At 34.5% G+C, this 14,482-nt stretch overlaps 1 protein-coding gene across 3 annotated transcripts in view; it reads left to right on the forward strand.

Moving 5' to 3' along the window:
- LOC117243052 (neuronal acetylcholine receptor subunit alpha-7-like) overlaps positions 1–14,482 on the forward strand; it is a 164,892-nt gene that overhangs the window by 106,835 nt on the left and 43,575 nt on the right. For all 3 annotated transcript variants that reach the window (XM_033510213.1, XM_033510214.1, XM_033510215.1), the window contains one exon: positions 5,536–5,580. In XM_033510213.1, coding sequence (XP_033366104.1) covers positions 5,536–5,580 — 45 coding nt within the window. The remainder of the gene's footprint in view (positions 1–5,535; positions 5,581–14,482) is intronic.

Raw genomic sequence — 14,482 nt, forward strand, 5'->3', positions numbered from 1 at the left:
GAATGTACATACTACTCTAGCTTCTCACCCTCAACAGTCTGACAAACAATGCATTCTGACCTATAAAGCTTTAAGGAGCATCTATGTATTTTGTACACGGTACATTTGTCAACGATCTCTCTCTTCCTTTTCTTCGATGCTTCCTCACGTTTCCTAGGAAGCATTAATAAAATTCTAATAATTGTTTTCGCGCACTTCTCAACATGAACGAAATAACAAAAATCATGGTTTTGTGAACATCAATTAGAATTCAGAAACGCCAATCGTTTGTGAACACCAAGCGTTTGTAAATTCTATTCCTAAAGCAAGTTTAAATTTTGTAAGAAACTAAAGTCCTACCAAAGTCCTAAACTATAATATTATTCCTCAGTTACATAACATATTCCTCTATTTGTTTTTAAATTTCTTATATTCCTCAGATATTTTCGTATGCAGATAAAAACACCTGGAAACGAAACTATCAACGAAGAAGTTTCACGTCGAAATAATATCGATTCGAGAGATATGTCCCACATGTATCGCATATAATTCTCGAAGAGCCTTCCGAACCTTTGAAATTTTTAAGACGCATTTTCGAAGAATTTTCAGTTCCAAGAGAGGTATAGTGGGACTACGGCGCACGCAGTAAAAAGATATCCTCAGAGACGATTTCGTTACAGTATATATATTCAGGTGTAGTATAACTTAGAGACGCGGCACAGTAAAGACGAATTTGCGATTCATGTTCCCACAGGAGTTTCTGAGGATTCGAGTCGCAAATTCCTTGCAAAGTCGTCTTGGTAGCTCTGTCAATCGACGTCCATTGATTTGGAAATTACATACCACTCTGCTTCGTTTCTATGTTTTAAAATTGTCAGGGACCGTGCTAATTGTACGAAACCTTGTTCGATTTGTTACAAATTCCCACTTTTAACACATTGTTGACCGGTAATTTTACTGAGAATTTATCTCATGTCACCGACTATTATTTTGTAATTGGATGTGGAATTTTATGTATTATTCAACTTTTAATATTTCTTTTTTGTATGATAAACAGTATAACAATCAGCTACGTGTAATGGTAAACAACAGCTTTTGCAAATATACCTAGTTTCGCTGCGTTTTCCTTTTGAAGAGCATACTCAACAAGCTCTAGTCAGATTTGTTTTTCTACCAGTGAATATTTTTTCTAAGATGTGGTCTCATAATTGTCCGGAAAGCCTGAAGGGTGTATCATTATAAGCAGCTGTTTTAGAAATTCGAGAAGCGTCAGGTGCAATGCTGCATTCCTTGGAATCCAGTTATCCATTCTCTAACTACCTCCAGTAGAAATTCTTTTTATCTTGTTTTATTTTCTGGCAGATGGGTACAGTACATTTTATATGCATTAAACAAGGTACAATTTATCAGAAAAAATGTTAATTTTTTTGGACCACTTTAAAGTTTTTCGTAAAATACTGCTGTTCGCCAAATACTGATCTGCACGATATATTCCTTTCATGTGCTTATTCTATTGTAATAAGCACATATATTGTAATATGTAATATGCAATAATTTTTTTTCGATTTCCACTTGATCCACGCAACTTGACGGGTCTTGAAAGCGAGAGACACAGCTTGAGGTATGCCGACCAACAATTGCACTATATAATCTCTAACAGCGCACTGAGAAAACGACGCTGATGCGAAAAAAGCGCATCACGAGTTTACTCGTAGCCGGTCGGCAACGTTTGGGCATGAAGACACGAGTTAACTCGTGACCGGTCAACAATGTGTTAATAAGATAAAAGATTACTATACTCATATTCTGAACATTTGTAACTCCAAGTTCATTGAATAATTCCTTGATTCTCAGAAGTGCCAAGTTCATCAAAATATGCTGTATTGTGCGCGCGTGGATATCTGTATGTGCTTCAATAATAGGAACATCCTCGAGATCGATACGCAATGCGTATCGATAAAATATAAATTCCTCTAAACCGGAAGGATAATAATTTGGGTCACGGCAAATCTAGGAAGGAGTACACGTGTCAAGTAGCGATATCAAGATTCTCTTGTACATGTTACAGAGCTTGTGGGCGGTGATTGAAATGACCGCAATGCTCTGCGGCAATGTTTAGTTCGCTAGAACAGATTCTGATCGTTCTCTCCGTTCTGTTCCATAAAATCGGAATAATCTGAATAAGTTGTACTCTAGAAGACGGACATAAATCAAACTTTCTAGTAGCCCCCTGAATATATCTTTGCAGAATCAAATCAAATAACCGATAACAAAATCGTACAACAGAGAACTTCCCTTCACGAATAAATTTCCTATCTTATTCCAGATACAACCGTACACGATTGCTGCACTATAACGAGCGAAAATTTTACTTTCTTTTCCTGCATGAATGATTTTAAGAAGTTTTAATCTTTTTAGAATTTATTTGTCTCTCCATCGTACACCTCTTCCCACGATAAATTAAGCAGGTTAAAGGATCTGAAATTTTCCGTGAGCGGTCGCGAATAAATTTCAAGGTATTACTTCGGTATAAATAACGTTTTTTTCTCGCTTCTTCGCGAACGGAAGAACCTTATTCATTTACATCCGCAGCCAGAAATAGCGTCGTGCGGTTTTCTTCTCCAACGCAGCCAAGAAATCAGGAAAAGCACAGGAAACGTAGCAAAAGACAAACGAGTTTTTCGTCAGTCAAAGATCCTACCAACTAAGGCAATTCTGACCTATTCGTGTTGTTATGTCGTGGTCAAAGTTCTTTCTTTTCTCTCTCTCTCTCTCTCCCCCCATCCGAAGATAAACGTCTTGTGACGTTGAAGCTATAATCTTCTTAAACTTTCAAGACTTTGCCTTGGAAAGCATGAAAATTTCGAAAAACAACGGAGAAAAAGAAAAAAGGCCAAGACCCTTTGCCAGATTGCAAGTACGAGAAAATGAGAACGAGGGGGAGGAACGAGGTCATAAAGAAAACATCAAAGAATTTTTTGTAAAGTAATAGAAATTTCATTTATCCTTCCTATTCCGTCGACTTACATCAAATACATATTGATTTGACATCGAAATCGTGATATGCGGCATAACGTGCCCTCGCGGATTAAAAAATAATTTACTGTATGATTCGATAAAAAGTAAGATATTACGAGCCTGTGAGTCCATGGAAAATTACATTTTAAGCTTAATACAGTTCCCTCCGTAACTCGGAAAATTCGAAATCGATAAAAACGTTACAGCGTCAATGAAAAGTTCTAAATAGACTGTAAATATACAAGAAGCGCAATGCACAACCGCGAGGATTTAGAGGACTTTTCGAATGATTTCCACGAGCTGTTTGAAAGAGGTGAGAGCAGACGATAAGATCCAATTATCGAAAAACAGTTTATCACACGGCCGAGCAAAAGGATAAGCCCGAAACTAACCTTCCAGTACTTTTCTTGAAAATGGAAGTAGACTGGAGAAACGTCCGGTTGTCACCGTGTGCGACGTTGAGAAGCAAGATGAAGCACCGATTGTTACCTTTGTGATATATGATGCAAAGACACGCTGGAAAATCGCTTTAAATTAGATATTAGAAAAAGTCAGAAATAGAAAAACACAGATAATTCGTGTATGATTTGAAGTATAAGCATATTTTATCATTCTCGACTGATCATTAATCGGCTAACGAAAATAAATAGGGTAAAGCATACTGAGTTCGTGAGGTAACTATAAAGAGGTATTGATCGAATTAATAATGATACCAAAGCATTCGGTTAAGATCGACTAACAAGATGAACAAAGTTTGTCTAATTTATTAAATATCAAGACTTACTATACTAATCTACCTCAGTTATAGCACATAGCTCTTAAGCTACGTCAAGCTACGTCAAGCTACGTTAAGCTACGTTCCTGTTTAAGCACTTAGTGTTATCGAAAGTTATAGAGTAGTTTATGTTAGCAAAAGTTTGAAACCGCTGCAAGATTCTCATCATCGATGAAAATTCTTTTCCATTTTCCCCCACGTACCAATGCTTCCACTTAAACCAATTATCTTTGGATTAAAAGAAACATTTATTACATGGCAAGCCTTGTCGTCCGTAATTTTCTCTAACGTTACTACACACGAAAGAGCTTAAGGTCAATTTAAGTCTGGCCTAACATTATCACAAATACCGATCTGGCGGTAAACCAAACGCTAAATCGAGCTTAAGTTTTGTTCGACCATTCCATAATCCAACCTAATAGACACTGTTTGTTCCGATCCAATCATTCGTATGATGCCCTTTTCGAACTGTGCGACTACTGTGAATATTTCCTTTCCGGTTCCAACTACTTATTTTTGTGACTTTTTAGAGTTTACTCTAGAGCAGTGGTAGAAAATAATCTATACCTCCACGGACTTCCTTTCGGTAATATCATACTAACGTGAAATCCACTGTGATGAAATTGGAACTTAGAAAAACTTCTGTAAAAATAATTTTACCACAGGGAATTGCTTCTAAATTGTAGGAAAAATTATAACAATGAGAAAATGTTTCAGGGAATGAGAAATTTGAAAAATAGAACACAAAGCAAGTAGAAAAATAACGTAGATTACTAAGAAAAGGATTTCACCAGTGACTCTGGAAGTTTCAGATCGTCGTTTTCTCAAATTACTGTTAATTCAGTCGTCCAGATATCTCCAACATGTATTTAAGCTTTAACGAACTGATCGATTTTATGAACACACTATATCGCGGCGTCTACCATACCGTTTAATTGTTTCTTTTGATTGGCTCGACGTTCACAAATCCAACAAGATCCAAATCATAAATAGGTACGAAACTCGATAAATGATTACAAGATAATTGCCAAAGCCTGCAGCTACGAGCGAAGCTATTTTTCGCCATTATTAATGACCAGCCGAGATTTCCTTTCCTTCTCATCACTGGTCAAGAATAAAGACAGAGTTAGCCAACTTATTGCGTTTTATTAATTGCCTCGACCTAGTTAATAATCCCGACCGAGCTCGATAAATAAGCTAACGAGTAACGAAGACGTTTCGTATCCAAAAAGTAGAGAGCTTCTACGTCACAAAATAATTAGTTTTATTTCTTCTCTCACAAATACTTTAACTGCTTTTAAAATCGACGTCAAAGGCAGGAAGAAAACGTGTTCGTTAAGAAAATTCTAAGCAGATTGTATTTGTTACAACGAATAGAGAAGCAACGGTACAAAATAGATTTCTCTTGTTTCTCTTAAATGAAAAAAATAGGATTTCAAATAGGAAAAAAAGTTTCAAAAACAATTATTTAAAACAATTCCCTTTAGTTTTGTTGTTTCAAGGTTTTGCTACAAAATCTCCTTTTCTAATTTTTGTGTCCCTTCTACCCCTAAAAACACTTCATTTGTATTTTAGAGTGATTCTTAAACCTCTCAAAACGTATCTGAAAGCATTTTATTTTAGTGTTAATTAAAACAATTTTGTATATGAAATGGTTAATTGAAATGGTTAATAATGTTTTAGTTTGAAATATTCGATGTTTTGCTTTGATTTATCCGTGCTAGAATAACAATCACGTATAATTGATATTTTTTATGTTTCAGGACGAGAAGAACCAATTGCTCATCACGAACCTCTGGTTGAAATTGGTAAGCCCTTTTTTTTACATACATATTACCAATACATATGGATATTTATCAATATACATACATATCAAAAGGTTCTATCTAATTAGAAATTTGACGGGCTAATTTCACACGATAATTACGATGAAAATAGAGAAATAATTTTTAACAATTTCTCTCACGTTTGTGGATGCATAATTGGAAAATAAAGCAAATCCAGGAAAAAACCCACTCATAAGATTGAAATAATTGGATAGTCCTGTGATCTCCTAATAATAGAACTTTCTGTTACTCAACAAACAGGAATGAAGTCAAATTCATTACGAGAAAGATATTTCACGTTACAAGGAAAATATATTAAAGAGTACGCGAAACAATTTAGCCTGATCAATGACATAACAATTTGAAGAGACCATTAATTTAATATTGCGTATACAAGTCATAAGATTCGTATTTAACATGTGACTTACACGAAATGCCGAATATTTCGATCAATTCTCCAAATAGGCAAACATGTGACCTTTAGACCAAAAAAGACTTATTAAAAATTAATAAATCAATTCTCATAGATTATCATAAAACCTGGACCTTGCTGCACATTTGAATTAATACTATTAATAAAAAAATAATCAAAGAAATAATTATATAAAGCAAATTCGGCATAATACGGGATAAAGATAACGCCTATATTGCAATTTATGTAACCAAGTCTAATTTCTCAGCTAATGAGTTGAAATGAATAAACTACTACTATTAATCAATAAATTATTGTGCAAGAAAGCCCTGGCCGAATTAATCACGATCCTTGACTACCGTATATATGTATTACACAAATTTCAAACCACTCAATAAAGTTTCCAACGGTGTTAATTCCACGTGAATATCTTCGACATCTAGAACTTGGTAAAATAATTCGTGATATTGTTTTAAAGTTTGAATGCTTGATCATAATGAATTACAAAAGTCGATCGCCATCTTTGATTATCATAAAATGCACGAATTCCTAGCGGTATAGTAAAGCGACAGTGTTAGAAGCAATGAGTTAATTCCATGGGAATAACCTACAATTTGATAAAGGAAATATCACGTGACATTATTTCGAAGTTCGAATCGTGATCATAATAGATTCTTATCAACTGGAACTACAATATTAATAGAGTCACGGGCAACAGGTACTCTCACTAAGGTGGCTGAAGTGGCGCACCCTTATTAGGGTAGACTGCCGTAATATTTCCTTTCAGGAGGTTTCGAACCGCACTTTAAAACGCTTGTCGTTGCTCATTTCCAACGGCTTATGCCTCGTCAATCCTCGCCCTCATCCACCTCTATCAAGCTGCGCCATGAACGACTTTACGATGACCCAAATTCACAGTTAACGATTCGACGATGATGTTTTGCCCGATTGACAAATCGACCGGCCATTCCCGCGACCTATGTTAACAATTAAAACGGGACAGAAGCACCGTTCTATCCTCAAATCCCCTGCCGCTGATTGTCGTCCAACGATTCAGAGATTAATATTTAAGATGATCTGGGACGTTGATAAATTGAACGAACGATTACAAATAGAACGATGATTTTGACATCATCGGACGTGAGCTGTTTTCGATAGATGGATTGAAACTGAATAGATGATTATAAATATCCAGGACACGCGTAAACTTAATTTTGGAGACTTCTGCGTTTATGAAACAGTAGAATTCTTATGCATATTCATATCGCAATTTAATTGTAACTCAATAATAGCAATAAAAAATAGGACCATATTGTGACGATTAGAAACAGAAACTGTCTTAATGTAAGATTCTATTTCGCTGGAATAATAACCCCTATATCTAACACATGAAACATTGTCATCATTCACAATGTAAATGATTACATGCAAGTAGATTAACGTAACATACAAGTTCTGACTTTTGTGGAAATTAATTCCACACAAAGTTAAACGACCTAGATTATTTCTTTCCTTTTTAAGAGCAATTTCCACTTTCAATGCGCGTATTACGCGTACCCTTTTTACTAAAAGAAACGCAATCGTACATAAACAAGTGAAAAGTATTTGTTCGTCGCTTTTTAATCTTTTTCGTCTACCTTTGGATGTCAAGTGCACGTAGTATAAGAGAGAACCTAATGCACAGCTGCACTTGACTTGCAGCGCCTGATATCTTTTTGAATGTAAGTCACTGAGATATTCAACAACTCCGAGATAAGACTTCGAGATATTCAAGATATGTTTGACGTTTTCACATATCGAAACCACGTCCTACATATTTCCTGATAGCATTTCTATCAAATATATTTGTATTTCAGCAAAGAAGAATAGGACGATCGAATCCAAATGCTCTTCTGTCAGTATATAACTTCTGATTTATGCAATTATGTGAAAATAGTAGAGTACCAGCCTTAATATATACCTTTAATATATACCTTCCTTAATACTAAAGCTACCGTGTATACCTATTCTTATCGTGTACGGTCAAAATAACCGGTGATTAAAGAAGTAATAGTTTTTATGATTTAACTTAGATAATGATTAATTTATAACTAAATGTATATAAAATGATGAACCTTCATAAAATTTCGTCCAAATTTACTTTTATTTAATTTCAATTATAGACTTAAATAGAATTACACTTTTATATATATAGAGATATCTTATTCAACTTTGTTGCATGTTTTACAAATTATTTTACTATCAAATATACATTTGCCGCATAAATATTTCCCGCAACTTAAATTTTGGTAATTTTGTAACCTTTACAATTTTTTACTAGACAAGTTTTTTGTAGTAATGAATCTGAACTTGTTGATAGTTTTATTGCATGGCTTTTTCTCCGCGATTCTTTATGTAAAAGTAATGTATGCAGTAGGTTTATAACAATTTTGTGAATTCTCTGTAAATTGGCCCCATACTGTAGATACCATTGCAAATTTATTGGTTCGTAAACGGTGGCTTCTTTCACTCTTCTTATCAAATCGTATAAACCTCATAATTTCAGCAAAGTCATTCCTGCCCATTATTTGTGAAAAAAATGCAGGTCTCAAAATTTTATTCCACAAATATGAGACATCTAAATTTTTTGTCTGATATACACCGCGGGCATATAGCAGAGCAATAAATGCATCTAGTTTTGTTGCATCTAGCTCCTTCTTAGTCTCCAATACCCTAAATATTTCTTTCTCCGTATATTTTATTATATAGTCCCTTATACGGTGATCAATGATAAGATAAACTGCTGTCTTTACTTGTCCTTTCATTATATGCCGTTTAGCATATCCCTAAAAATATTATGAACTGATATCCTGCCAGATTTGTGACTTGCATCTATTTCTTTCTAAACTGTTCCATCGGGCCCAGTTTCACTCTCTGCTGTCAACGATAACACTGAACAGTCTTCTTCTATGTCTGTCATCCTTTTTTTTATAATTTTTTTTTTTTGAAAAATCATGACATTTCTAGGGCAAATATTTATCACAGGATAATACCATGTACGGAATACAAAAGTTATTGTCAAATTTGATATGCTTTATTTTTCCTTTTATAACAACTTTACACAAAACACTCTGAAATGCTTTCTGCCTGCGTTTAAGAGATAACAAATTTGATCAATCGACTTACTAACAAAATCGACTAATCGACTTAGAAACCGAGATGTATTCTAATTGAAAAGACAATAGCAAGTAAAAATATGATCTGTGATGGCGATATTTATACGAAAATATTGATGAGTATTGACCGTTCTCCACCAACGGTTACTCAAGGGTGGAGTTGGGAAAGCTTTTCCCGTGTTTTATAGCAATGAGCAATAACCCTAAGAAATTTCTCGACTTTTAAAATGTTTGTAACAATAAACTGTAAAAAATGCTAAATTTTGTGGCGGTTCCTTAGGATTATTATGGACCTGAGTTGATATGTCTTGACTGCTGGTGGCTATCAGCGGGTGTAACAGCTGTTATTATTTGTTATTACTGATTTTGTTTGTCATCTGACCTTGAAATAGCCTTTTCTTTGTACTGATTGCATTTATTTTAAGAATAACATACTTTGTCGGGCGGTCAAAATGACTGCTCACGGTATGCAAGACAGAGTACAAATTTTTCTCAGAAAATAAAAGAGCAAACTAAAATTAATTACCGAAAAATATACTGTATGCATGTTTTAGGAAAATTCAGAAATTATGAAGCGATATCATAAAGTTTAAATATGGTTAAATTTGTGTAGAAGTCGCGAGAGCGGTTAATTTGACCGCGCCGGTTTAGTGTTAATATGACATTGAAAGACTTGGGGAAGTAATACAAAATAGTGAAATACAGACATGTGATCTAAACTATCTATTTTCCATTTAAATTATTACCCTTCAGAAACAAAAATCAATATGTTGAAAAATTGGAAACCTTGATATAATCAATCAAAAACTTTCAATATTAAAATTTGGATACGCAGATATTAATCAACAAGAAACAATTTTCGTAGACGATATTAATAAAATCAATTTTCTTTGAGATAAACACAAATGAATTACCATTTTAAAACAACAATAGTAGTTCAATTTTGCAAATAAAAATATGATACGAAGGGACTTGACGAAAGTGCGGGTAATGTGAAAACGTGAAGTACAATATTATGCACTTCGTCTTCAAATCCTGCTAATTTTCCGTGAATCTATATCAACCACTGTTACGTCGCATTTGCATAGTTTTCATTGAGATCATAGGATAGGGAATGCAAAGGTACGTACCATATTCCCGAGTTCTCACCACATTGGCACGCGAGAAATACGTATTAAGCGAACATGCACCAAGTGTCCCGTAATTTGCATATGTGCAAGGGATTCCATGTTAGCTGGTCGTACATTGATTAGTTATTAAAGACTCGAATGCATTTACAGTACACCCACAATGTCGTATTTATACCGTAATTACAATGTTAGACAACTAGAGTACCGACAGAATAATTGTTGATATAGAATATGTACGCGAAAACAACTTTTTAATAAAACGATCATCCAGAATTTGTTACACTGTTTTTACGTTTGATGTCAAAGGAACGTTTAAGTTCTTTTCCCATCGCAATCAATCATATACAGGGGACAGATTAAGCGAAAAAATCTCGCTGACAAAAAGGACTTTCCGATAACCCCGATATTAGGGAGAAAAGAAACATCGTGTGTCTAATGTGGTAATTTTATCGATATCTAGAAATTGCCTATAGAAGCAGATTCCAAATCATTCAGTTCCTTGCAGGTAAAAAAGAAGTATGATTTATAAGAAATAGAAAATATGGACATAACCTATATAAATCTCAGCTCGTACTAAAACACGCATATAAATCTCGGCTCGTACTAAAACACGCATATAAATCTCGTGCTTTCGTAGCTTCGAAATTTATAGACAAATGATATGAATAATATAATAACTCACCAAAATAATGTTCACTAATTGATCGAATGTATCATCAGGTTTTCAGGTCAGCTGCTGTCGCGTTCATCTTTCATGTTTCTTTCTTCTTTCTTACAATTATTATTCGCGAAATAAACGCAAGTACATACATACAGTCGGCCACGGAAAGATTCGGACACTGTACAATTTTAATCTGTAAACTCCATATTTTCAGTAAATGTACAAGGACCAACAAGAATATATTGCATTAGGTTACACTACACTATACGTATAACAATAGAAAAAAGCTTTTGAGTTATTATTGTTTGTGATCGTACATATAAGCACTTTACCACAGTATTGACTTTAACTGATCTGTGAAATAAATTTCAAACATATCAAAATCTCATTCGACACGAAGCATCGGTTTACGTCGTCACGCAATGAAAACGAGGTTAAGAAAAACCGCCTAATCGAGTGTATCGCCGGCATTTGTTGATAAGCGAACGTCAACACGACAGGACGTTGCTTCTCGTAATTAATAAGGCGAACATTTTCTTGGTTATTTGACCTTCGACTACTACTTTTTTCTTTATTTTTATCGATTCTTTCATGCAGCACCTCTTACCACTACTATGACGCGAAGCGTGGGAAACGACAGTGCGTTTGGCGCCATTTCTAGTTCCTCATTTATGCATGGCATTTAGACAACACTAATTGTACCAATTATAATATTTAAATTACTTATTAAGTACAAGTAACTATTATTGCTTATAAATTTATTTTCAGATTTTTTGATTTTTTTAATGAATTATATGTATAATTTTATTGAATAATATGCAATTAGTTAATTCGATTTGCATATGTAAAGATGTTGGTTTGACTTCTGAGGCAAAATTAGTTGATTGCAGCCTAGCAAGCTAAATGCTAGTTACAAACCGAGCTGCAGCATATGTTGTAATTGCTTATTAATTTTAATCTTGTTACTGTATCGACAGTTATTATAACCGACAGTGCAAAGGAATCAATCATCAGGAGCTTTACTGAGCAGATATAAAGCGATAAGACGTATTAAATTGAAAAATGATCATCTATATATTTCACATAGGTTAGTGTATTTTATAATTTCTTGTATATCTAAGTCAATATCTAAGTCAAACGTACTCGAAAAAATTTCACTTATTCTTGTATCTTTTAAATAAGATTTCAAAAATAGAATTTCTATTTTATTACTATTATCTTTATTAGAATTTAGAGAATAGTATATTTGAATTACTTTCTTATTCTTAAATATGACATATAAAATTCGTAAATTTATATTAATTGTTAATAAGTACTATTTTATTTATACTCAAATATCGAATGAATTTCTGAAACAATTTTTCAAACTTGCTCAAATCCTACAATACAGAAAGGTGTTTCCTTGTACATAGAGAAAGCTTCACGGTGTTCCATTACTGCTCTCCAGATTCTAAATCACTTCAAACAAAAACAATATATATGAAGCTTAGAAGATTTCCAGGAACGTGCAAAGCGTAAAAATTGTGACGAGTATATAATAAATGGACATAAATCTTGCCAACAGAAAACGTATATGCACAAACACGTTGTATCTTACTAAAACATTTACTACACGTCCATTAAATCCAATATATTACACAATACTCATACATAGAGCAAATATTTAGGTATTCAATTAAGGTTTGCATCACAGCCATTTAATCGTTACACAAAATTTCGGTATTTTTAAAATGTGGCGAGATATAAAAGATTTCAATGCAATTATTCTAACCAGTCAAGTGCAGTTACTTAAACGAGCAAAAACACTTGTAGACGATGTACTAAGATGCATGTAATTCAATTAACCATCAAGGATGCACTATGGCCCAATTGATATCGAATTTATCAGCTATTGAGTTTGAGAAGCCCGTCTTGTAATTTCCATCGTAATTGGAATTTTAATACTACATCAGATTCATCAAATTTGATTGGGGAAATTGATTATCGAATTCGGCAGGTCCGTTTCATTATATCAGAGATATCTCGTCCGTCTCTTGATTTAACACGATTTCCAAGAGTTACGGCTAATGAAATTTGTCAATCGTCATATTGTAATTTCATAAAGGAAACAAAATTATATTTTCATATATTTTATCAATACTTCTTTCAATTTGTATTTAGAATTCTTCCTTTTTTATAATTTATTAGCTTCTGTTTTATGTACGCTCCGTACGTTTCTGCACTTTTACGATACCCATAAATGCATAAACATCTGGAGTCTAGTCACGATATGTCAGAGAAAATGGGTTCTCCGATCTTCAGTTTAAATAGAACAAGCAGCATTTTTCTCGGCACGAAACGCTTCACCTTCTTTAGTTCTTATGTTGTCAATGATAGAAAAATGTTTTCTGGTCAAATTAGTTTCACGAGGTAGGTACTAGCCTAGTTTAGCAAATTCAGAATTCAGAAGCGCTTCGATCGGGACATCAACGAAGTAGTTCCGAGGCAAGGCTGAAGTGCATTCGCCTAACACAGTCGTAGCGGGACGTACATAGTTACGTGAAAATCCACGATTGCAGAAATGAACTTCTCGGTAGGGTGTAACTTCTTGGCCTCCACTAGAAAAGAGTGGAGCACGACTGGAGTAGGCGGAGTACTCGCGTGTCTGTGAGCTTTAACGGCTCTATGATATTATGAGCGAAGTCAGCGCTAGGTGCACTCTCTTTCCCTCTTTACTATCTCACTATGCGTCCCTCGCTTCGCTTCACCCTTCTGTTAGCCACCATCGCGTCCCTATTTCCGTTTCTCACCCCAGTTTTGTGCGTTCACCTAAGAGAGATGAGTAGGAAAGATGGACCGAGGGATTGGAGAGAGGAAAAAGAAGGTCTGCTACTCAACCTGCCTCGTACAGTGTCCCCTATAACGACGAAAACAAGTTTTCCTTCTTTCTTTCCTTTCTTCTTCCTTGTTTTCATAAAAGAATAATCCGCTAGGCTTAGCCCGTGTAAGAAATTTTCCAACAGAATGTGCGGTAAATGATATTCAGTTTTATACAAAACCCTACCGTTTTATCATCGCTTTAGAGATGTAATTCATTAAGAAATTTTATTATTTTCGGCATTCATTGTTTACGCTTCTTAAATTTTTATTTAGGCTCGTGTTACGTCGGATAAAAACTGGTTATCGATTTTTCATTCCTAATATCCGGTCGTATCGGATACTGTATTTTAAAATACTTAATTGTTGTCAACCTCCTATTTTAAAGGTGCGACGAATCGAAGATGATTTTCAATTAGTTCATTTCATCTGTATACTATGCACATAGCGAATGTGCAATTGCTGCTGCTAACTAACAGCTATCAATGACAGGACGAGATGAGTCAGAAGCACCACAGGCAGCTAGAATCCTCGTTTGATTAGGTTCGTTAATGTGCCTGCCACTGTCAATTGAGACGGACTGATATTCCCTAGTAACCCCCGCTAACCACCTTATCGGGCTGATATGTTATTGGCGCGGATCAGCGTGTATTCACTTTATATATTGCAT

Source organism: Bombus vosnesenskii, unplaced genomic scaffold (genome assembly GCF_011952255.1).
Source record: "Bombus vosnesenskii isolate JDL3184/JDL3185 unplaced genomic scaffold, Bvos_JDL3184-5_v1.1 scf7180000013265, whole genome shotgun sequence".
Lineage (NCBI taxonomy): Eukaryota > Metazoa > Arthropoda > Insecta > Hymenoptera > Apidae > Bombus > Bombus vosnesenskii.